The sequence below is a fragment of the Oncorhynchus kisutch genome, linkage group LG18, assembly GCF_002021735.2.
Source record: "Oncorhynchus kisutch isolate 150728-3 linkage group LG18, Okis_V2, whole genome shotgun sequence".
Taxonomy (NCBI): domain Eukaryota; kingdom Metazoa; phylum Chordata; class Actinopteri; order Salmoniformes; family Salmonidae; genus Oncorhynchus; species Oncorhynchus kisutch.
The window spans coordinates 23,428,395-23,453,158 of NC_034191.2; the positions used below are offsets into that span (position 1 = coordinate 23,428,395).

General features: G+C 40.4%; 1 protein-coding gene across 2 annotated transcripts; it reads left to right on the plus strand.

The window, feature by feature from the left end:
• The first annotated feature begins 815 nt into the window (after positions 1 to 815).
• glb1l2 (galactosidase beta 1 like 2) lies at positions 816 to 22,626 on the plus strand. 2 transcript variants are annotated; one of them, XM_020508258.2, is made up of 19 exons: positions 816 to 1,095; positions 10,269 to 10,454; positions 10,549 to 10,617; positions 10,704 to 10,799; positions 15,866 to 15,974; positions 16,091 to 16,183; positions 16,290 to 16,371; positions 16,519 to 16,583; positions 16,681 to 16,765; positions 17,074 to 17,214; positions 17,294 to 17,374; positions 17,489 to 17,595; positions 17,728 to 17,874; positions 17,979 to 18,050; positions 18,444 to 18,522; positions 18,766 to 18,853; positions 20,878 to 20,992; positions 21,221 to 21,337; positions 21,543 to 22,626. In XM_020508258.2, exons 2-19 carry the CDS (start codon positions 10,291 to 10,293, stop codon positions 21,651 to 21,653), a joined length of 1,821 nt encoding a protein of 606 aa, XP_020363847.1. In that variant the 5' UTR covers positions 816 to 1,095; positions 10,269 to 10,290; the 3' UTR covers positions 21,654 to 22,626. The 2 variants fall into 2 exon arrangements, with proteins under 2 accessions (XP_020363847.1, XP_031651946.1); XM_031796086.1 differs by lacking the exon at positions 816 to 1,095 and having other exon boundaries at positions 9,318 to 10,454.
• Positions 22,627 to 24,764: the final 2,138 nt, after the last annotated feature.

A 24,764-nucleotide genomic window follows, 5' to 3' on the forward strand; every position in this document is an offset into this window, starting at 1 on the left:
GCACTGTGGAATGAGTGCTGAACTGAGCCATAACACATGGAAACACACAAGCTACGTGTTTGTCTACACAAAGGTGAATGTCCATAGTAGGTGGGTCAGGTGAAAGTTCATGATGGGGTAAATTAAAGATATGGAATGGCTTTGTATTAACTAGACTATCAAAAGTATTGATTGTATATCATTTCTCACATTTGTAGTCCTACCTCTTCTATGTAATAATATTTAACAATCTGATAATATTTTGTCATTATGAATGGTCTTTAATAGCATTACCTATAATAGATTGTCTTTAAATAACCAGTTTTTAAAGGGTCTGTTTGGGATACTGGTTGCCTATTGATGCATTTGCAGGTACATGAAAACACGAAGAAAAACACACAAAAATTCGACATAACTTTGTACATACTCTCGAGACCTGTCCATAAAGTCTTATCACAGACAAAACAATGAGAAAGCTATTTCACCGGATGAATAAATGTGAAGCATCCGCTTGGCGGTTCCACCCACTTGAGGGGAAGCCATTAGCCGGCAGTAGAAGATGGTGCGAGATGGCTTTTGTCCGAGATTCTGCCCATTTTCTCATCGAATAAACATTTTTCTGTTCCCAAAACTATAATATTTTACGAACAGAGTCGAATAGTTTTTTTAGACTCTACCCCTTGCCAAAGTAAAAAAAAAAATGCGTTGTTGTATTCGCGCACTTCGCAGGGTAGGCGTTCCCTAACGGAAATATGCTAATATAGTTTATAAGGCACCAATAGGGTCTCGCTAGCTCGTGCTTGGCTCTGCCCACCTCCCTACATGTTCTGCCCACTATGACTCCCTTGTTTCCATTTGAAACGACAGGCTGTGGTTTATCTTGATTTAGTTCCAACAATCTTTGGCCTTACCGTGTGAATTCAAATAAAATATATCCGAGAATGGCATACCACTGTCGCGTGAGAGACAGCCTGACGACCATGGACGTATTAAAAATGGTTTACGAATAACTTTACAGCGTTGCAACAGCTGGTTTGACAGCCCACGCCTTCAAAGACCACACCGGAAGAACAGGAATAATACTATACAGGCGATTCACTCAAGGGGAAAATACAGGTGAGAGCTATAGACCATAATAAATTAAAATATACATTTTCACCCGAATTACACACAACTCCAAACCTAATGCAAGTGGAAAGTCTGACTGTTAGTTCTGACAAAATTCACAGTGTTTCTCATTAGGCTATCATAATTCGATTTTCAGCAGGCAGTAGCCTTTAGTTTACATTGTCCGTGTTAGGCGTAAAATATTGCTCGCTTTCAATAGGCACTATGAAACGGATAGTTGCAATATATTGTATCACGTTTTGTCCTTACATCAAAATCAGTCAAAAAAAAGGTCAGGCGAACATGCATCTTACCATTTGGTGCTATAGCCTACTGTTTACACTAGATTGTAATGGGGAAAACTTTTTATCCATGTAACCAGGGTTGCCAGGTCAAGCTAAAATTTCAAGCCCAATGATCATTCAAAACCCGACAAAGACTTGAAACTATTCGGATTGTATTTCTAAGCAAGAGAAGAGTTGCATATTTAAACAAACCCTTTTCCCATAACGATATCGAATCAATTAAGGAATATCATAGTAACGACGTTAGAAGCATAATTCGTTTTTCCTAAAATGTTTTTAATTATTGCAAGCTATGAGGTAAAGGAATTACGTAATTACCACTGTAAAAAGTCATTTGTCATACCAGTGGTATATGTCCTGATATACCACGGCTTTCAGGGCTCGAACCAAGAGAGAGTTTGAGTGATGAAAGTTGGACAGATAATCTCAATCTCTGAGCAAGAAATACTTGGACAAACATAAAAAAACAAAAGTTAAGCTATTTTTGGCAATTGTTATTTTATTATATGCCAGATGTTAAGACTACAAACCGTTATAAATGGCCCATTTGTGAGATTAACTTGTCATTTCAATAGGCATAGGCTGCAGACTAGAATCTGGGTTTATGAATGTTATTCAATTTTGCCATGGTTTGCTTTGATAAAGACAGGTACCCGATAGCCCCTGATAGGCCTACATCTAATTTCAGACAGTCTACAGTAAACTGAACGATATATCAGCTTGCTTAGTTCATATTAACAGACTAATTTATTCAACATGAATAGCAAGGCAATTTTGAGGTAAGAAGTCAATGAGGGAAATAACACCACAGTGGAAAGTGGGTTGAGTTTTCTTCTTGTTGTTGTTAGAGACCAATTCATCTGGTTCACGGCACCAAGTTTTAATTTCACCATTATTTAACCAGGCAGGCCAGTTGAGAACAAGATCTCATTTACAACTGCGACCTGGAGTATTAGCGTTGATGTTATTCTTCGATAACACAGGCTGCAAAGCAAATCAAGGGGGAGAAAAATATATTTATTCAAAGATAACAAATGGTTGTTACGTTGGGAAGTAGCTGGTCATTCTTCCCTGTCCTCAGTGTTTCTCTCCACTGAACAAAGAGACAGGATTTAGTTTTAAACCCCCAACCCTAGCCTGTGGTTGACCAATTCCTGCAATTCCTCCTTCCCAAATGGCCAGATTACAAGTATCCCATTTCAGGATCAATGTATAAACAATTTGAACTAATGAGAACTTGCCACATGTAGCTATGAGTCCGGGCTGAAACCCCTATAAAGATTCTAAACAGATGTTGAACTGAAAAACAACAATTTCCATTGATCATTAATTCCCTCTTGACCTTTTAATCCTCTGCGTTGTATATTGATCTTCGAATATTCTTACACATCCAACAAGTTTGTAAAGTTATAAGCTCAATGTAGTCATTGCGTTCTAAGAATATGGGACCAAATACTAAACTTTTGACTACTTTAATTCACATAAGTTAATTTGTCCCAATAATTTTGGTCCCCTAAGATGGGGGTACTATGTACAAAAAGTGTTGTAATTTCTAAACGGTTCACCCGATATGGATGAAAATACAAGTCCGTCTGCACTTTAACCTCCGTCATTGTATTGAATCCAAAGTGTTGGAGTACAGAGCTGTGTCACTGTCCCAATACTTTTTGGAGCTCACTTTAAAATGTATTGGTATTCCTATGGAATTGTACAAGTTTCTAATCATCTGTTTAATGAAAACAGTTAATAGGATAACATTGCATATATTTTGGTCAGCTCACATCCATGACTACTCACATGTACGTATACATTTGACATGTTTGAAGATATTGCAATTATTGATCATAACATCTTCAGAAATAAGTGATTCTGACAGCTTTTTGGGCACATTCTTAATTCTGGGAATTGAATGTTAATATACACTACCAATAAAAAGTTGAGACAAACTCAAACCACGTTTTTTTGTTATTTGTAATATTTTCGACATTGTAGAATAATAGTGAAGACATTTAAAAATGATTTATTTTGATTTAACACCTTTTTGGTTACTAGATGATTCAATATGTGTTATTTCATAGTTGATGTCTTCACTATTATTCTAAAATGTAGAAAATAGTACAAATAAAATAAGACCTTTGAATGAGTAAGTGTGTCAACTTGTCACCGGTACTGTATATTAGGCACATTTGGTTGTGTATTCCACATCACTATGAACATTTTGAGATATTATTGGGCATATTACAATTAGGCCTGTATTTCATACATGCAGGTATAGTCATGCAAAATCAATTAAATAATACCCCTTTGAGTTGTTTGGCGGCCATATTGTGAAAAAGCTTCTGTGGGGTTAATGCATGAATCCTGTGATGGACCTGTATCTGCAACACTTTTTAAAAATCCTGTTCTAGCTGTGTGTGTGCGCAACTTGGAGATTCTATCACCAAAATTACAATCCAAAAACATAGCCACTATACGTGTAATTATATGGCTAAGCTTACACCATTTTTAATGTCAGTGGCACAATATGGGCAATTTTTTTTAACAATAGTGATAGGTGGTGCTTCCAAAGTTGGTTATATATTATAATTTGAATGGTAATATCATGGCCTATCATGGAACCACTTGTCAAACAAAGTTTAAAATGTATCAGGGTTTCCTTTTTAAAGCAATTTATACAGGTAATTCTGATTTGTACCCGAGAGGTCAAAGGTAAACGTTCTGTTGGCCTGAACATTCCAAACATGTGTCTGTTTGATAACGGAATCTTTTTTATTTATTTTATTTCACCTTTTATTTAACCAGGTAGGCAAGTTGAGAACAAGTTCTCATTTACAATTGCAACCTGGCCAAGATAAAGCAAAGCAGTTCGACACATACAACGACACAGAGTTACACATGGAGTAAACAAACATACAGTCAATAATACAGTAGAAACAAGTCTATAAACAATGTGAGCAAATAAGGTGAGATAAGGGAGGTAAAGGCAAAAAAAAGGCCATGGAGGCAAAGTAAATACAATATAGCAAGTAAAACACTGGAATGGTAGATTTGCAGTGGAAGAATGTGCAAAATAAAAATAATGGGGTGTAAAGGAGCTAAATAAATAAATAAAATAAATACAGTAGGGAAAGAGGTAGTTGTTTGGGCTAAATTATAGGTGGGCTATGTACAGGTGCAGTAATCTGTGAGCTGCTCTGACAGCTGGTGCTTAAAGCTAGTGAGGGAGATAAGTGTTTCCAGTTTCAGAGATTTTTGTAGTTCGTTCCAGTCATTGGCAGCAGAGAACTGGAAGGAGAGGCGGCCAAAGAAAGAATTGGTTTTGGGGGTGACCAGAGAGATATACCTGCTGGAGCGCGTGCTACAGGTGGGTGATGCTATGGTGACCAGCGAGCTGAGATAAGGGGGACTTTACCTAGCAGGGTCTTGTAGATGACATGGAGCTAATCTAAGCTTTCCAATGATACAGTGCATTTGGAAAGTATTCAAACCACTTGACTTTTTCCACATTTTGTTTACGTTACAGCTAGTGATGCACCGATATTACATGTTTGTCCGATTCCGATATTTTCCTTGACAGAAAAAAAATGATACCGATATTTATTTAAAATTTTCGCTGCCTTTTAAGCATTCTAGTACAGTTAAATAGTTAACACACAGACATGGATGCAGCGGTTCTTGCACTACATCTCAGTGCAATTGCTCGATCCACCCGTTTGTCTCTACCCGTTCTCTAAGAGAAATCTTGAGATTTTAATAGTGTTAAAATCACAATAATCCCTTTTAGTTATGTACAAATGTAATATTTTACAATCAGTTGATGAAAAAAAATTCACATTTAGTTTCATCTAACACAATATACACAATTGACAAGGTTACTTACCAAAGGTAAATAAAATGGCCAAGTGCAGACCATGTCCAAATCATTGCAGTCGGGTCCATTTGTTGATTTGAGCGGCCTTCACCATGTTCGCACCACTATCCGTTGCAGACCTGTCTGTCTTGACTGAGTCCCCAGGAGGCGAGAGCATCAATGAGCCCATCTGCTATAGCGTCACCCGTGTGGTCATTGGGAAAGTATGTTTGAAGGCATTTATTTAGAAGATTCCACTCTGTCAATATAGTGGATAGTGATGCTAATATAAGGCTCTGACATGCGACTACACCACAGATCAGTAGTAGTAGCAAAATACGTCAAATCTGTTAGGAGCTGTTCCTCAACGTTTTCCCTACACTCGGCGTAGAGTTTAGGCAGTGTGGTGTGAGAGAAATGTTTGCGGCCAGGTACAACGTTGTACCTGGGTCAATTAAATTGATAAGCCTCTTGAAACATTCCATTTCTACTGTGCTAATTGGTAGCGTGTCCTTAGCAATGCAATACATAATAGCATTTGTGATGTCTTTGTCTTTTCAATGTTTGCTCGTAGGGCATAAACGCTGTCAGTGTTGACTGCTTCGGGTGAACATCCCTAGATTGGCTGGTGCTTGAGGGGCGTTTATCAATGCGTTGGCGCAAAACTCAAACATTCTGCATGTTCCAAAGAGTGATTTTGAGTCAGATGGTGAAAAGGTTTGTCGTATTACCAGACTTGGTAGCCACCTGTCTACGGCACAATTTGCACCGAACATTGCTCTGCTCGTTGTCGGACTTCAAAAAGCCAAAATACTTCCAAATAACTGAAACAGTTGAACCTTTTTATCAATAATTTCTTAGTTGAAAGCTGCTCCTTCCCCATGGCTATCACTGCCACTTTTCTCCTATATCACAATTTTTTTGTGGTTTAATAGTGGCTACTTCATCACTCGAGGTGCAAAGTGGTTTTTAGTGGGCGTATATACTACAGTTCATAAATTTGGGGTCACTTAGAAATGTCCTTGTTTTTAAATAAAAGCATGTTTTGTGTCCATTAAAATAAACTCAAATTGATCAGAAATAAAGTGTAGACATTGTTAATGTTGTAAATGTCTTTTGTAGCTGGAAACATTTTTTTTTAATGGATTACCTACATAGCTGTACAGAGGCCCATTATCAGCAACCATCACTCCTGTGTTCCCATGGCACGTTGTGTTAGCTAATCCAAGTTTATATTTTTAAAAGACCAATTGATCATTAGAAAACCTTTTTGCAAATATGTTAGCACAGCTGAAAACTGTAGTCCTGATTAAAGAAGTAATAAAACTGGCCTTCTTTAGACTAGTTGAGTATCTGGAGCATCGGCATTGGTGGGATCGATTGAAATTGCCAAGAAACTGAAGATGTCGTACAACACTGTGTACAACCCTTCACAGAACAGCACAAACTGGCTCTAACCAGAATAGAAAGAGTGTGAGAGCCCCGTGCCCAACTGAGCAAGAGGAAGTACATTAGTTTGAGAAACAGACGCCTCACAGGTCCTCAACTGGCAGCTTCCTTAAATAGTACCTGCAAAACACCAGTCTCAATGTCAACAGTGAAGAGGCAACTCTGGGATGCTGGCCTTCTAGGCAGAAATGTTTTAGTACCCTTCCTCATATCTATGCCTCGAAACCTGTCTCGGAGCTACACAGACAATTCCCTCAACTTCATATCTTGGTTTTTGCTCTAACAGGCACTGTCAACTGTGGAAGCTTTTATATAGACAGGTGTGTGCCATTCCACTTAAAAAAAATTGCACGCCCAATTCTTCAGTTTTTGATTTGTTAAAAAAGTTTGAAATATCCAATAAATGTCGTTCCACTTCATGATTGTGTCCCACTTGTTGTTGATTCTTCACAAAAAAATACAGTTTTATATCTTTATGTTTGAAGCCTGAAATGTGGCAAAAGGTCGCAAAGTTCAAGGGGGCCGAATACTTTCGCAAGGCACTGTGTATATATATATATATATACACATTTTTTTATATACCTTTTATTTAACTAGGCAAGTCAGTTAAGAACACATTCTTATTTTCAATGACTGCCTAGGAACTGTGGGTTAACTGCCTTGTTCAGGGGCAGAAAGACAGATTTTCACCTTGTCAGCTCAGGGGGTTTCAATCTTGCAACCGCACAGTTAACTAGTCCAACGCTCTAACCATTGCACTCCATGAGTAGCCTGCCTGTTACGCAAATGCAGTAGAAGCCAAGGTAAATTGCTAGCTAGTATTAAACTTATCTTATAAAAAACAATCAATCATAATCACTAGTTATAACTACTAATCCAGTTTAGCAGGCAATATTAACCAGGTGAAATTGTGTCATTTCTCTTGCGTTCATGGCACGCAGAGTCAGGGTATATGCAACAGTTTGGGCTGCCTGGCTCATTGCGAACTAATTTGACAGAATTTTACATAATTATGACATAACATTAAAGGTTGTGCAATGTAACAAGAATATTTAGACTTAGGGATGCCACCCGTTAGATAAAATACCCGAACGGTTCCGTATTTCACTGAAATAATAAACGTTTTGTGCGTTTTGCCAGCACAGCGCTGTTTATGATTTCAAGCCTGTCAGCCTAATGGCTGGTGTAACCAATGTGAAATGGCTAGCTAGTTCGTGGGGTGCGCGCTAATACTGTTTCAAACGTCACTCGCTTTTAGATTTGGAGTAGTTATTACCCCTGTGCTTTAAGGGCCGCGGCTTTTGTGGAGCAATGGGTAACGATGCTTCGAGTGTGGCTGTTGTCGATGTGTTCCTGGTTCGAGCCCAGGTAGGGGCGTGGAGGGGGACGGAAGCTATACTGTTACACTGGCAATACTATAGTGCCTATAAGAACATCCAATAGTCAAAGATATATGAAATACAAATGGTATAGAGAGAAATAGTCCTATAAATACTATATTAACTACAACTTAAAACCTCTTACCTTGGAATATTGAAGTCTCATGTTAAAAGGAACCACCAACTTTCATATGTTCTGAGCAAGGAACTTAAACGTTAGCTTTTTACATGTCACATATTTTACATGGCACACATTCTTACATAGCACATATTACTTTCTTCTCCAACACTTTGTTTTTGCATTATTTAAACCAATTTGAACATGTTTCATTATTTATTTGAGGCAAAATGTATTTTATTGATGTTTTATATGTTGTAAAAATAAGTGTTAATTCAGTATTGTTGTAATTGTCATTATTACAATTTTTTTAACTAAAAAAATTGTCAGATTTAATCGGTATCTGCTTTTTTTGTCCTCCAATAATCGGTATCGGCGTTGAAAAATCATAATCGGTCGACCTCTAGTCCAGAGTAGTGATGCTGGACGGGCGGGCAGGTGCGGGCATTTTAGAGCAGTTGGAGAGTTGTATGGGATTGAAGCTCATCTGGAGGTTAGTTAACAGTGTCCAAAGAGGGGCCAGAAGTATGGTGTCGTCTGCATAGAGGTGGATCAGAGAATCACCAGCAGCAAGAGCTACATCATTGATGTATACAGAGAAGAGAGTCGGCCTGAGAATTGAACCCTGTGGCACCCCCATAGAGACTGCCAGAGGTCCGGACAACAGGCCCTCCGATTTGACACACTGAACATGGGGCCGTGCATTATCATGCTGAAACATGAAGTGATGACGGCGGATGAATGCCACGACAATGGGCCTCAGGATCTCGTCATGTTATCTCTGTGCATTCAAATGGCCAATTCTAAAAATCAATTGTGTTCTTTGTCCGTCGCTTTTGCATGCCCATACCATAACCCCACTGCCACCATGGGGCACTCTGTTCACAATGTTGACATCAGCAAACCGCTGGCCCACACAACGCCATACAGTCTTCCATCTGCCCGGTACAGTGAAACTAGTTTTCATCCGTGAAGAGCACACTTCTCCAGCGTGCCAGTGGCCATCGAAGGTGAGGACGAGGAGCACACAGATGAGCTTCCCTGAGAGAGTTTCTAATAGTTTGCAGAAATTATTTGGTTGTGCAAACCTACAGTTTCATCAACTGTTGGGGTGGCTGGTCTCAGACAATCCTGCAGGTGAAGAAGCCTAATGTGGAAGTCCTGTGCTGGCGTGGTTACACGTGGTCTGCGGTTGTGAGGCTGGTTGGACGCACTGCCAAATACCCTAAAGCGATGTTGGAGACGGCTCATGGTAGAGAAATTAACATTACATTTTCTGGCAACCGCTCTGGTGGACATTCCTGCAGTCAGCATGCCAATTTCACTATCCCTCAAAACTTGAAACATCTGTGGCGTTGTCTTATTTGACAAACTGCTAATTTTAGAATGTCCTTTTATTGTTCCCAGCACAAGGTGCACCTGTGTAATGATCATGCCGTTTATGAGCTTCTTGATATGCCACACCTGTCAGGAGGATAGATTATCTTGGCAAAGGAGAAAATCTCACTTAACAGGGATGTAAACAAATGTGTGCACAATATTTTAGAGAAATTTTATTTTTGTGCATGTGGAACATTTCTGGGATCTTTTTATTTCAGCTCATAAAATATGGGACCGACAATTTACATGTTGCGTTTATATTTATGTTCTGTATACTATAGCTTCAACACTAAAATAACAGCAGTGTTCTGAAACAACAATGGTTTCCCTTGTTCAAAGCATTCTAGGCCTTTCTTCATTATTCTCCATTTGTTGAAGCCGTCCACGTGAGCTCTGCTTCAGTAGATGGGTATAAGCCATACTGAACATTATTTCAGCTTTAGACTTTGTGAAAATCAACGTAGAAGGTAAGATTCTTAATTTTGACATTAGCTGAGATTGATCAATCTACATAGGGATATTTTATTATGTGTTGAATTGACTGTCTTAGAATAACATAGCTATCGATTCTGGTCATAATATATGCTATCATCATACAGTATATTACAAGTTGTATGCATTTATTCTAATTATTGTCTTAAGTGTGATTATTCATAACATTCATAAGAGATCCAGACAGTGGTTTGTCTGTTTTCTTCCAGCCTGCAGCCAGAGGTGAGGAGAATGAGCCAGAAAGAGGGTCTGAGGGCCAACTCCTTTCAGTTCACTCTGGAGGGAGAGCCCTTTCGCATCCTGGGGGGCTCTATCCACTACTTCCGCGTCCCCAGAGCCTACTGGGAGGACCGGCTGCTGAAGATGAGGGCCTGTGGGGTCAACACTCTCACCACGTAGGGACACACAGAACACCTCATGTTCTCTTATACCACCACTCACTGCTGCTCTACTATGGAGGGATACTGAGAATGACTGCTTATTTTCCAGATATGTGCCATGGAACCTTCATGAGCCAGAGAGAGGGTTTTTCAACTTCCAGGACCAGTTGGATTTAAAGTAAGGAAGACTTTTATGATTTTTTGATGAATATGTTTGAGAGAGCTGTTGAGCTTTGACTCTCTGTTTTTCTCTGTGTTTCTCAGGGCGTACATCAGCCTAGCAGCAGAGTTGGGGCTCTGGGTGATTCTGCGGCCAGGACCCTACATCTGTGCTGAGTGGGACTTAGGAGGGCTCCCCAGGTTTCCATTACTTTAAGCCTTCAACTTTGTAACAGGGATCGAATCAAACTTTATTTGTCACATGCGCCGAATACAACAAGTGTAGACCTTACCGTGAAATGCTTACTTACAAGCCCTTTACCACCAGTGCAGTTCAAGAAGAGTTAAGAAAATATTTACCAAATAAACTAAAGTAAAAAATATATATAAAAAGTAACACAATAAAATAACAATAACGAGGCTATAATACAGGGGGTACCAGTACCGAGTCAATGTACGGGGGTACAGGTTAGTCGAGGTCATTTGTGCATGTTAATGTTAATCCAAGTCCTGCAGTGCTTAGCTCCACTCCCACTCCCCAGGTGCTCTCATTTGTCGACTTCTGTAACCGTAAAAGCCTTGGTTTCATGCATGTTAACATTAGAAGCCTACTCCCTAATTTTGTTTTACTCACGGCTTTAGCACACTCTGCCAACCCGGATGCCTTAGCCGTGTCTGAATACTGGTTTAGGAAAACCACCAAAAACCCTGAAATCTCCATCGTTAACTATAACATTTTCCGCCAAGATAGAACTGCCAACGGGGGCGGTGTTGTAATATACTGCAAAGATAGCTTGCAGAGTTCTGTATTACTATCCAAGTCTGTACCCAAACAATTCGAGCTTCTACTTCTAAAAATTCAGCTTTCCAGAAACGAGTCTCACTGTTGCCGCTTGCTATAGACCTCCCTCTGCCCCCAGCTGTGACCTCGATACCATACGTGAATTGATTGCCCCCCACCTATCTTCTGAGCTCGTGCTACTAGGTGACCTACATTGGACATGCTTTAACACCTCGGCCATCCTACAATCCAAGCTTGATGCCCTCAATCTCACACAAATGGTCAATGAACCTACCAGGTACAACTCCAAATCCGTAAACACGGGCACCCTCATAGATGTCATCCTAACTAACTCGCCCTCCAAATACACCTCTGCTGTTTGCCTGTATCCGTAATGGGTCTGCGACCAAATGACCACCCCTCATCACTGTTAAACGCTCCCTAAAACACTTCTGCGAGCAGGCCTTTCTAATCGACCTGGCCGGGTTATCCTGGAATGACATTGACCTCATCCCGTCAGTAGATGCCTGGCTATTCTTTAAAAGTGCCTTCCTCACCATCTTAAATAAGCATGCCCCATTAAAAAAATGTAGAACTAGGAATAGATATAGTCCTTGGTTCACTCCAGACCTGTCTGCCCTTGACCAGCACAAAAACATCCTGTGGCTTTCTTCATTAGCATCGAATAGCCCCCGTGATATGCAACTTTTCAGGGAGGTTGGGAACAAATATACACAGGCAGTTAGGAAAGCTAAGGCTAGCTTTTTCAAACAGAAATTTGCATCCTGTAGTACTAACTCAAAAAAGTTCTGGGACACTGTAAAGTCCATGGAGAATAAGAGCACCTCCTCCCAGCTGCCCACTGCTCTGAGGCTAGGAAACACTGTCACCACCAATAAATCCACTATAATTGAGAATTTCAACAAACACTTCTCTACGGCTGGCCATGCTTTCTACCTGGCTACCCCCCTATCCCGGTCAACTGCCCGGCACCCTCCACAGCAACCCGCCAATGCCCCCACCATTTCTCCTTCACCCAAATCCAGATGTCTGATGTTTTGAAAGAGCTGCAAAATCTGGACCCCTACAAATCAGCCGGGCTAGACAATCTGGACGCTCTATTTCTAAAATGATCTGCCGAAATTGTTGCAACCCCTATTACTAGCCTTTTCAACCTCTCTTTCAACCTCTCTTTCTGAGATTCCCAAAGATTGGAAAGCTGCCACGGTCATCCCCCTCTTCAAAGGGAGTGACACTCTAGAACCAAACTGCTACAGACCTATATCTATCCTACCCTGTCTTTCTAAGGTCTTTGAAAGTCAAGCTAACAAACAGATTACCGGCCATTTCGAATCCTGCCATACCTTCTCCGCTATGCAATCTGGTTTCAGAGCTGGTCATCGGTGCACCTCAGCCACGCTCAAGGTCATAAACGACATCATAACTGCCATTGATAAGACACATTACTGTGCAGCCGTATTCATTGACCTGGCTAAGGCTTTCGACTCTGTCAATCACCACATTCTTATTGGCAGACTCGACAGCCTTGGTTTCTCAAATGATTGCCTCGCACGTTTTACCAACTACTTCTCTGATAGAGTTCAGTGTCAAATCGGAGGGCCTGTTGTCCGGGGGTGCCACAGGGTTCAATCGTCGGGCCGACTCTTTTCTCTGTATACATCAATGATGTTGCTCTTGCTGCTGGTGATTCTCTGATACACCTCCTACGCAGACGACATCATTCTGCATACTTCTGGCCCCTCTGTGTTAACTAACCTCCAGACGAGCTTCAATGCCATACAACTCTCCTTCCGTGGCCTCCAACTGCTCTTAAACGCAAGTAAAACTAAATGCATGCTATTCAACCGATCACTGCCCGCACCTGCTCGCCCGTCCAGCATCACTACTCTGGACGGCTCTGACTGAGAATACGTGGACAACTACAAATACCTAGGTGTCTGGTTAGACTAAACTCTCCTTCCAGACTCACATTAAGCATCTCCAATCCAAAATTAAATCTCGCAACAAAGCATCCTTCACTCATGCTTCCAAACACCCTCGTAAAACTGACCATCCTACCGATCCTCAACTTTGGTGATGTCATCTATAAAATAGCCTCCAACACTCTACTCAACAAACTGGATGCAGTCTATCACAGTGCCATCCGTTTTGTCACCAAAGCCCCATACACTACCCACCATTGCGACCTGTACGCTCTCGTTGGTTGGCCCTTGCTTCATACTCGTCGCCAAACCCACTGGCTACAGGTTATCTACAAGTCTCTGCTAGGTAAAGCCCCGCCTTATCTCAGCTCACTGGTCACCATAGCAGCACCCACCCGTCGCACGCGCTCTAGCAGGTATATCTCACTGGTCACCCCCAAAGCCAAGAAGGACATTTCTAAGTGACCCCAAACTTTTGAACGTGTGTACATTTTGGGTGAGGTTTTTTCTCTCGCGTGAGTAGCATCGTTTCACTGCCAAAAATAAAATTAAACCATCTCGTGTTCAGCGAAATGACAACACAATGTCAAATACAGGTAGCCTAGTCAAATAATTAACATCCAATCATATTAACTCTTACTCTCTCCCGAGAAACCTTCACTCATGCACAGACATTTAGAAACGAAACATGACAATTGACAACATGACAATTATTTTATTATTATAAAACATTATTTTACCCCCGACGTGGTATCGAATTGGTCATTATAGTCTTGTCTCATCGCATCAACTCCCGTATGAATTCGGGAGAGGCGACGGTCTAGAGCCATGTGTCCTCCAAAACACAACCCAACCGAGCTTCACTGCTTCTTGACAGAATGCCCACTTAACCCGGTAGCCAGCCGTACCAATGTGTCGGAGGAAACACCGTACACCTGCGGACCATGTCAGCGTGCACTGTGCCCGGCCCGCCATAGGAGTCACTAGTGCGAGAGGGCCAAGGACCTCCCTGCCGGCCAAACCCTCCCCTAACCCGGACAAAGCTGGGCCAATTGTGCGCCGCCACATGAGTCTCCCGGTCGCGGCCGGCTGCGATAGAGCCTGGACTCTCATCAAAATTGCAACAAGCAGTTATGTGAAAATTTATTTTAATCAGAAGCCACTGCCAGATTTCTGGATAGGGTTGCTCTGAGTTTCTTGCCTTGGGAAATTGCGCTGTTAAGACACTGATGCCCTCTGCAACCACGTACCTATAATGAGTGGATTCTTGGCCCTCACTAGCATGAAAACTAAATACAGACACCGATTGTGTGTGAAAAATGATTTAGGACTGAGACTCTCTCCAATACAACCCAACATTGCAGAGTTATGTGCAGCCTTTCAGGCACACCCTTCTCATTAACCTGTGGTGAGTTAGTCACAATTTTTGATGAACAAATAAGGTTTTACATGTAAGATGGCTAAATAATGCGCAAAATTATTTATTATTATTTGTGCCCTGGTTCTATAAGAGCTCTTTGTCACTTCCCACGAGCCGGGTTGTGAAAAAAACTCACACTCATTCTTATGTTTAATAAATGTATCGTATAGAGTGTGGGAGGCCTACAATTATATCAAAACAACATTTGAGAGTGCGCTGACCCTGGTGCTAGAGGGGATACGCAGCTGGAGGTTGAATGTTTAAAGGGGTACGGGACTATAAAAAGTTTGGGAACCACTGGTCTAGGGTATCTGGGAGGATGCTGTTGATGTGAGCCATGACCAGCCTTTCAAAGCACTTCATGGCTACCGATGTGAGTGCTACGGGGCGGAAATCCTTTAAGCAGGTTACCTTCGCTTCCTTGGGCACGGGGACTATGGTGGTCTACTTGAAACATGTAGGTATTACAGACTCGGTCAGGGGAGGTTTAAAATATCAGTGAAGACACTTGCCAGTTGGTCTGCGCATGCTTTGACTACACGGTAATGGTAATCCATCTAGCCCCGTGGCTTGGTGAATGTTGACCTGTTTAAAGGTCTTGCTCACCTCGGCTACCGAGGGCGTTATCACGTAGTCATCCAGAACAGCTGATGTTCACATGCATGCTTCAGTGTTGCTTGCCTCGAAGCGAGCATAAAAGGCATTTAGCTCATCTGGTAGGCTCGCGTCACTGGGCAGCTCGTGTCTGGGTTCCCCTTCGTAGGCCGTAATAGTTTTCAAGCCCTGCTACATCCGACGAGTGTCAGAGCCGGTATAGTAGGATTCAATCTTAATGGTTCGTCTGAGGGCATAGCAGGATTTCTTATAAGCGTCCAGATTAGTGTCCCGCTCCTTGAAAGTGGCAGCTCTAGACTTTTTGCCCGATGTGGATGTTGCCTGTAATCCATGGCTTCTGGTTGGGATATGTACATACATACGGTCACTGTAGGGACGACATTGTTGACGCACTTATTGATGAAGCCGATGACTGAGGTGGTATACTCCTCAATGCCATTGGATGAATCCCGGAACACAAACCAACATGTTGAATGAGACATCCTTATAACAGTTATTTTCTTTTAAGCTGGCTGTTACGTGACAAAAACATGAAGTTGAGGACAACCTACCCTGGCTTCACAGAAGCAGTGAACTCTTTCTTCGACAAACTCATCCCAATAATTAAGCCTCTACAAGTACGTAAATTTGTTTCCTTATTATCCAAGTTATTAAGTCCTGATATCTGTTAGAGTGGTTCGCAGGGGTGTTAGTGAGCTAGTTGTCAATACTTGTTGTCCTCTTTGTTTTATAGTTTAAAGAAGGAGGCCCCATCATTGCAGTTCAAGTGGAGAATGAGTATGGCTCATATGCAAAGGATGAACACTACATGCCTTTTATAAAGGAGGTACTGTGAGACTACTGTTTCTCACCATCTGCATCATACTGTATGCCCAGTATAGACTTTTGCAGTGACCTATAAATGTATAGTGAAACTGTATTCTCATTGGCAGGCTCTACTATCCAGAGGAACCAATGAACTCCTGCTGACATCAGACAACCGGGAGGGGCTCAAATGTGGAGGAGTGGATGGAGGTAGTGGTTTTCTATTGCTAGATCTTGATATTTGATAATGTCCATCTTTGTGCCATTTCACTTTCTTTTAAATAGAGTAATGATGCTGCTAGAAAATATCCTTATTTAGTCTACATTTTTCATCACTTGAACCCCTCCTCTCTTAAGTTCTCAAGACGGTAAACCTTCAAAGACTGGCCTACGGAACAATACAATATTTAGCGTACATGCAGGTATAGTGCCAATGATTCTCTATTTTCTTCTATTTTGTCTTGCATCTGAGAAAACATAGTGGTCCAAAGATGAAGTGTGGCTTTTCCCTTACTGTAGCCCCAGAAACCTCTGCTTGTAATGGAGTACTGGTCTGGGTGGTTCGATGTCTGGAGTGAATCTCACCACGTGTTTCCAGCAGAGGGTAAGTTTCATTACAAACTAGGTTAAGATCATGTCATATAACCCCTAGTTATAGCAACTCTTAAAGTTCATCCATCTTTTACATGTTGTCATTTAGCAGACACTCTTGCCCAGAGCAACTTACAATAGTGAGTGCATATATCATATTTTGTTTGTATTGGTACCCCTTGGGAATTAAACTCACAACCCTGGTGTTGTAAGTGCCATGCTCTACCAACTGAGCCACACAGGACCATCCATTCATCAGTCTAAGGACTGTATGATTGCCCACCGTCTATCATTGATTCTGTCTGTCTACTTTTCTGGTAGACATGTTGGCTGTGGTGTCACAGATACTGGAGCCAGGTGTATCCATCAACCTCTATATGTTCCATGGTGGAACCAGCTTTGGCTTCATGAATGGAGCTGTGGCGAACCTTGGCACCTACAAACCTCAGGTCGGCAGCTATGGTAGGTTTTATGTATCCTATCAAATGTAATATTACTTGCAAAGAAAAAAGTCATCTGAATCTTTTATTTTATTTTTTAGATTATGATGCACCCCTATCCGAGGCTGGAGATTACACCACCAAATATCAGCTCTTGAGGAATTTATTCAGCCAGTTTCACAGTAAGCTTTCTCTTTCAAACATTCACATAAAATACTATTGAAGTTTTGGAAAACAGGCACCATATGCAATTTGAGAAAAAATGTCTAACTGGCACATGTATCTGTGTGTCTCAGGTGAGAAGCTTCCTGAGGTTCCCTCTCTCCAGGCCAGGAGAGTGTATGAGCCTGTCATCATTCAGCAGCATCTGTCACTGTGGGAGAGCCTGCAGTTTACTGAGAAGGTGAGCGAAGGGTCAAGTTGCATGCTGTCAGCTGAGACCTGGCAATACTCTATCTCTTCAAGGGTTGATGTTGATTCCATAATGTTCTTAATTTAATTGAATGCACTACATTGATAATGTTTCATCATCAAGCCCTTGAAGTCAGAGGAGCCTGTCAACATGGAGAACCTTCCTGTCAACAGTAATAATGGTCAGTCCTATGGCTACACTCTATATGAGACCACCATCAGCAGGGGAGGCCTTCTGAACTCCAAGAAAAATGTTAAAGACAGAGCCCTGGTGAGTACAGACACACAGCTACATGGCATGAATGTACTATACTGTATGGTGCACACCATATGACAATACATCATTTGTACTAATAAAGTTGGCTTGTCTTCTAGGTGTTTGTGGACAGACACTTTGTTGGGGTCCTGGACTATAAATCGGTGGAGTTTGCACTGCCTGATGGGAAGGTATGGTGATACTGTGTGTTTAGATTCAGTCTATAGGTGTGCTGCTGAGCTGCTTTGTAAACTGGCTAGTTTATATTCAACACCATGATAGAGGTGAAAGCTTCTGGTGATGCTAATCAATGAGTTTGTTACTAAGGTGACAGGATTAAGCCAACAAAGTTTTCAGACAAATGTTGTTCTAACAAAGTGGAATCGTAATCACTAACTTTGCACCTGCCTGTTATTGGAAAACAAGTCCATGCTGTCCTATAGCACAGCGGAAGATTGTATCAATTACACTCTGCAGTCCAACTGAAAGCCACATGTTATTCTATTGTCTTTGGGTACTATGCATTGTTGACTGTAGTGCATCAATTAGTGGTTTCCACATGTTTTATGTATTTTCCATTGAAGGGAGAGCGAACATTGAGTTTACTTGTGGAGAACTGTGGAAGAGTGAATTATGGGAAGGCCCTAGATGATCAGCGTAAAGGTATGGTATTCTTAGTTACGACCACTTTAACAATCAGAATTCCATGGCAGAAAGCGTACATTAAAGGCACTGTAGACCTTCAGGTTTAATCCTTCATTGCTGTGACAACTGTACATAGTCGTTAAAGTGGATAGACCTAAATGCTCAACAAATAGTGACCGTATCCATGAGGTCTTGGAATAATTGCATTGTTACTCGCCCATGCAGCTCTTAATCTTTCGTTGCATTATCACCCTGTTCTAGGTCTGGTGGGAGATATTGTATTGAACCACGTGCCTCTGAAGGACTTTACAATCTACTGTTTGGATATGAAGCCAAACTTCCTGAAGAGGTTTGTCCTGATCATTTCATTTATACAACAATAAGGTCCATTCTGGCTCTTACAGTTTATAATTTAAGTGATAATGCCTGAGAAGCCGGTGTCTGGAAGATATATTGGCACGGGTGTTGTTAGGCCCGAGACAAAGTCGAAGGCCGGCAGCACACCTATAGCCTGAATTGAAACACACCAGCTTCGAGGGCATTATCACTTTTATACAACGGGTTACCAACATATTCAAATAATGATTGACATATTTTCATGAACTTTATTTTGATGAATTATTCATACTATTTCATCCTTCAACGAGATATCGTCCTGACACAAATCTAGGGTTGCTACCCAAGCCGGCTAGTCGTTCGTTCTATCGGTTTGGTTGCCAGAGACGCGACCCAGTCGTTAAGTCCTTTTTGTTCTGTATCTATGGACATGACCCAGTCATTCTTTTCTAAATGTTCTATTGCTGTACTGGCTGGCAACGTTCTTATGCCTTGCTTTCTAGCTAGCAAACTATGGCTAATTTACAGTCCTGTCAAACAGTGCAGCCAGAATAACAACAAAGTAGCTGCATTTACATTTGTTTAAGTGGCTTTATTTGGATACATTCATAAGAATGAGCTAATGATGCTCGATTTCACATGGCATAGAAAATGTGCTCTCTCATCAGGACACTGATGTTCAGAGAGTTAGCTAACAACACAGCTAACATAATCACTTCAAACTGAAGCTGGAAAGAAAACAAACTAGCTGTGTTTCATTTAGTTTTACCTGTTTTTTATTGACATTTCTTTGTATATGTCCATAAAAATTATGCTGATTCATGATTTCGACTGGCTCAGAAAAGATGCCTGCCCGTCTGTCTCATTCCAACTTCCGATCCCTACACGTTAATTACTGTGAGACAGCTGGAGATCGAATTTCAATATTGAAACAGTGTTGCAAATGTCAGAGATTCAGACTGCAGGTTTTATACAAATCTCCGCTATTGAAAACCAATTGCTCATCTAAAAGAAATGGGAGATAATGTCTAGATGCTTTTTACAGTGGGGATTAAGATTATAAATTGTCTGGCTGGGCTGAGACAGTGGATTGCATACTGAGATGGAACAGAGTAAATATACATTTCACCATCATAGCTTTCATGGTGGTAACTTGTGGAAAAGACACCGACTGGAATGCGGTTTTAACCAATCAGCGTCAAGGATTAGACCCAACCATTGTATAACTGTTGTCATTGTAAATTTAACTGGCATATCAGGTTGTCTCATAGGCTCAGTGCAGTCATAAATGGGATTATTCTGTGTTTCATATATATTTCCACACTATGAGGTTAGAATAATACTGCGAAATTGTAAACATTTGCATAATGCCCTTTTAGTGTAATAGCTGTTTGAAAAGACCACCTGAAATTTCAGCCTGTTTTGGTGGGAGGGAGTTTTGGCCTTCCATGGTCATGGCAGTTAACCCACTGTTCCTAGGCCGTCATTGAAAATAAGAATTTGTTCTTAACTGACTTGCCTAGTTAAATAAAGGTAATATAAATAAAAAATCACCATGCGGTAAATTAGTTAATAGATTGATAAGAAAGAGAGTACAAAATCTCTCTGCCAATAACAGCGAATTTCAGTTTTCCCCTCCCCACTCAGACCACTCTCAATCAGTCCAAGCAAAATTCTTGCTTGAGAAATTGCCCTTTGCTAAGAAGCTATTTTTTTTATTTTTTTTATTGGAAACAAGACTTCATATTGATAAAAGAATGGCTGCATTTGACCATTAAAGTTTATATGATTTGTATTGTAATGCTAGTCAGTGATTTCCTGTGTTATAATAGGGTGATCTCATAGCCTGGTTCCTCTCTAGGTTTCTTCCTAGGTTTTGGCCTTTCTAGGCAGTTTTTCCTAGCCAACGTGCTTCAACACCTGCATTGCTTGCTGTTTGGGGTTTTAGGCTGGGTTTCTATATAGGACTTTGAGATATCACATGATGTACGAAGGGCTATATAAATAAATTTGATTTGATCTCCTCCCATGTTTCAGACTGAGTGCAGCAAGCCAGTGGAACTCAGTCCCCCAGAAGCCTTCCTTCCCAGGGTTCTTCCAGGGCATGCTGTATGTGGACGGCCATCCCAGAGACACCTTCATCAGACTGCCTGTGTGTAAAGCAGCCCAACAGGCTCTGTGGTTATGATAGAGATCACCACCTGTCCATACTGTGTCCCTGCTGGTTTATTCGTATAGTATGGTAGACCTATCTCTGGTTTATTGGTTTATAGTGTAGTAGGCCCATCCCTCATCAGACACAGGTACTGATGAAAGAAGTTCCCAGAGAAACTCTAAACTCTGATTGTCAAGTCACTGATTACAGTGTTTCCATCCACAGGGATGGAGTAAAGGAGTGGTCTTTATCAACGGGCAGAATCTTGGACGCCACTGGTCCATCGGTCCCCAGAAAACCCTCTACCTCCCTGGACCTTGGCTTAAAAGTGGAAATAATCAGGTAGAACTGAAAAAAGCTACTTTAATTTCTAATAGATATAGGGTTCTAGGCTTCTGATGTGTTTTCTCATGTTTACACTACCATGTATTCTTATAAAGTGTGTATCAGACTTTATTTGTACAGTTTATCCTCAAATCAAGACACGTACTGATACATAAACAGGCTTGAATGGTTTGTTTAATGGATCCTTTTTTCATTATTTTAGATCATTGTGTTCGAGGAACAGAAAGCTGATGACAAATTAGTATTTGTTGAAAATCCTGATCATGGAAAAACAATTGATGTATACAAATATCCATTTTGTGTTCTGCTTTGAAATTATCAATATTTTAAATAAATTGACACAGCAATTTCTTATAACATAGTAATAACACGGTAATACAAAAGCTATGATTACCTTAACACGTATGTAATGTTGTTTTTGTGTTATGGGATGCGTCTACCACTGAATGTGATGATAGACATGTATTTTTATGTAGTCTAGAGCACAGTCATAAGGCAAGTTACATACACTACCGTTCATACGTTTGGGGTCACTTAGAAATGTCCGTTTTTGAAGGGAGTAGTACACAACATTGTACAAGATCTTCAGTTTCTTGACAATTTCTTGCATGGAATAGCCTTCATTTCTCAGAACAAGAATATACTGACCAGTTTCAGAAGTAAATCTTTTGTTTTGGGCCATTTTGAGCCTGTATTTGAACCCACAAATGCTGATGCTCCAGATACTCAACTAGTCTAAAGATGGCCAGTTTTATTGCTTCTTTAATCAGAACAACCGTTTTCAGCTGTGCTAACATAATTGCAAAATTATTTTCTAATGATCAATTAGCCTTTCAAAATGTTAAACTTGGATTAGCTAACACAACATGCCATTGGAACACAGGAGTGATGGTTGCTGATAATGGGCCTCTGTACGCCAATGTAGATATTCCATTACAAATCGTCTTGTTTCCAGCTACAAGAGTCATTTACAATATTATCAATGTCTACACTGTATTTCTGATCAGTTTGATGTTATTTTAATGGACAAAAAATGAGCTTTTCTTTCAAAAACAACTACATTTCTAAGTGACACCAAACTTATGAACGGTAGTGTACATACATTAAAAGACAAGACATTGAGTGGTGGAATGTAGACTATTACAACAAAGAAAGGTGAGATGGAAGAGATAAAGGACAACCAAGTTCAAAGGTAAAATGCAGATGTGTAAAACATTCAAGTTCAGTACCTTACTCTAGTTGTCTGGATAGGCAGTGTTATTGTCCATCTAAAATGAAATATAGATGAAAAAACAAACCACTTGATTTCACATTTACAGTATTTGTCTTGAGTACTGTTAGGCATACTTTTGCTGTTAGGTTGACTAAAAAGGTATTTCATTGTATTTAGATGAACACAATATAGTTTGCAGCGCATCTTATGCTCATCTTGAATGGTAAAACTCAGGTTATTAGTGTGTAAACATTAGCCTACAATATTTTTTTAACTGGTCATTTTATTTTATCATAAATTCTTTGTTCTTCTCTGTAATAACTTTATAATAATCTGGCACGCCCCTCTGTGTATTTTATTTTATTTGATGAATTGCTTGTATATCATTGATTTGAAATCTTTCTTATTACAGATTATCCATTATATTGACATCTGTTTATCATCTATCCCGATTTGCCTATTCACTTTTACCCCTACCTACATGTACACAGTGGCAACACGTCATTCAGGGCAGGTTAGGCTTGCCTGTTTTGCATGTTATTTTGGCATTAGTACATGTCTCACATCAGTTTGCAAACAATGTAACAAAAAATGTATATAATTTGAGTTAATAAAGCCACAAACACACATGGTTCCTTTTTGGTATTCTTGAGGCAGCTTCAAAACGCAGGCGTTTCAGCCTAGCTCAGTGCTTTCTGTGGTGGTGGGGCAAGCCAGCAGAAAATACGGAGCGGTGCGCTGATATTGGCTCAGTGTTCTGTCACTCATGGAGACACTATGTCACCGCCAAGTCTAAGGGTAGACCTCGAAAGGCTCAAGGTCATTGGCCACATAAAATGACGTCAAATCACGTAATATGTACAGTAGCTTTGATTGGACTGATGTCAACATACTTTCAAAATCTTAGCTAGCAGTCATCATCATGAATCAACTTGACAATCTACTGGCAAATCCTTTTCAATCCTTGTCATATGAAGATAAATAATTAAGAGAAATAATAAAAAATGTATCTGTGCTCATCGGCCATTGGGCATTAACATTACACAACAAGTTGGAAATCGCAAATTCCACAATGAGTGTTTGGGAAGGAAGGTGAGTTCAAAAATGTCTAGTAAACTGCTGCATAAATTATGTAATATGCCAGGGAGATATGTATACTGTAGCTAGGAAAGTAATACTAAGTGCATGTTGTGTAGTAAGCTGTTAGTAGCCCATGTGCAGTACCCTAATAATTTGGTCCCTTTTCCCCTCTTAATTTCGCCTACTGTTCTGATTTGGTGGTGCACATGCAGCCTTTTGCCTGTTTGAGAGAAATGTAATCATTGAATATTGTAAGAGCCTTCATTATCTGCTTATATGCCCCCGTTATTTATCCTATGGTTCTGGCTTGGTGAACAGGGAGAATACTAAGAGCAGCCCATGTTCTGAATTCTGTTGCTGTACATTTCAAAAGTTCTGAACAAAAGTTATATTGACAATGTCCATCCTAGCTCGCTCATGAATGTCTTAATCGAAATAACAGATAGCCTAATATCCACTCGTTGTTCCCTTATGCCATAGTTTGTACATCTCAATTGTCAGTAGAAACCACATTTGTTTAAACAAGTCAGCCATATCAGTTATGTTTTAAAGGCAGTAAATTAGGCTGAATTAACTGTTGTGCAGTTCATGTATTGTTTAGTGTTGTGTAGTAGCTTTGCTGGCATGCATCATTTTTATTTTATTTTAAATTGCCCCACCAATATTTACATGCTATAATTGCCACTGTGTGTACATATTACCTCGTGCCCCCTGCACATTGACTCGGTACTGGTACTCCTTGTATATAGTCGTTATTTTGTATTACTATTTACTTTTTAATTTTTGTGCAAATGTTCCTTACTTTTAACTCTGTGTTGTAGTCGGTATGGCTATATCGTAAAAATTCATGAAAACAAACATTTTTGAGGGCGTCTTTAATTCACGGTTAGGGTTTAAAATCACATTTTAACAAGATAAATTGTAGAAATTGTCGAGGTTTAAGACTTTGTGGCTGTGGTAACTAGTGATGATATAACTGATATAAAGTTGCCGGGATGTCAAATGTCCTACTCGATTCGGCAAAGGTAAGAATATCTGGTTTAACTATATAATTTTAGCTAAATGTAGCAATGAATAAATTGGCTAAATGTATTTAAAGGGACAATTCTGTGAACTGTCTTGTGCATGTTT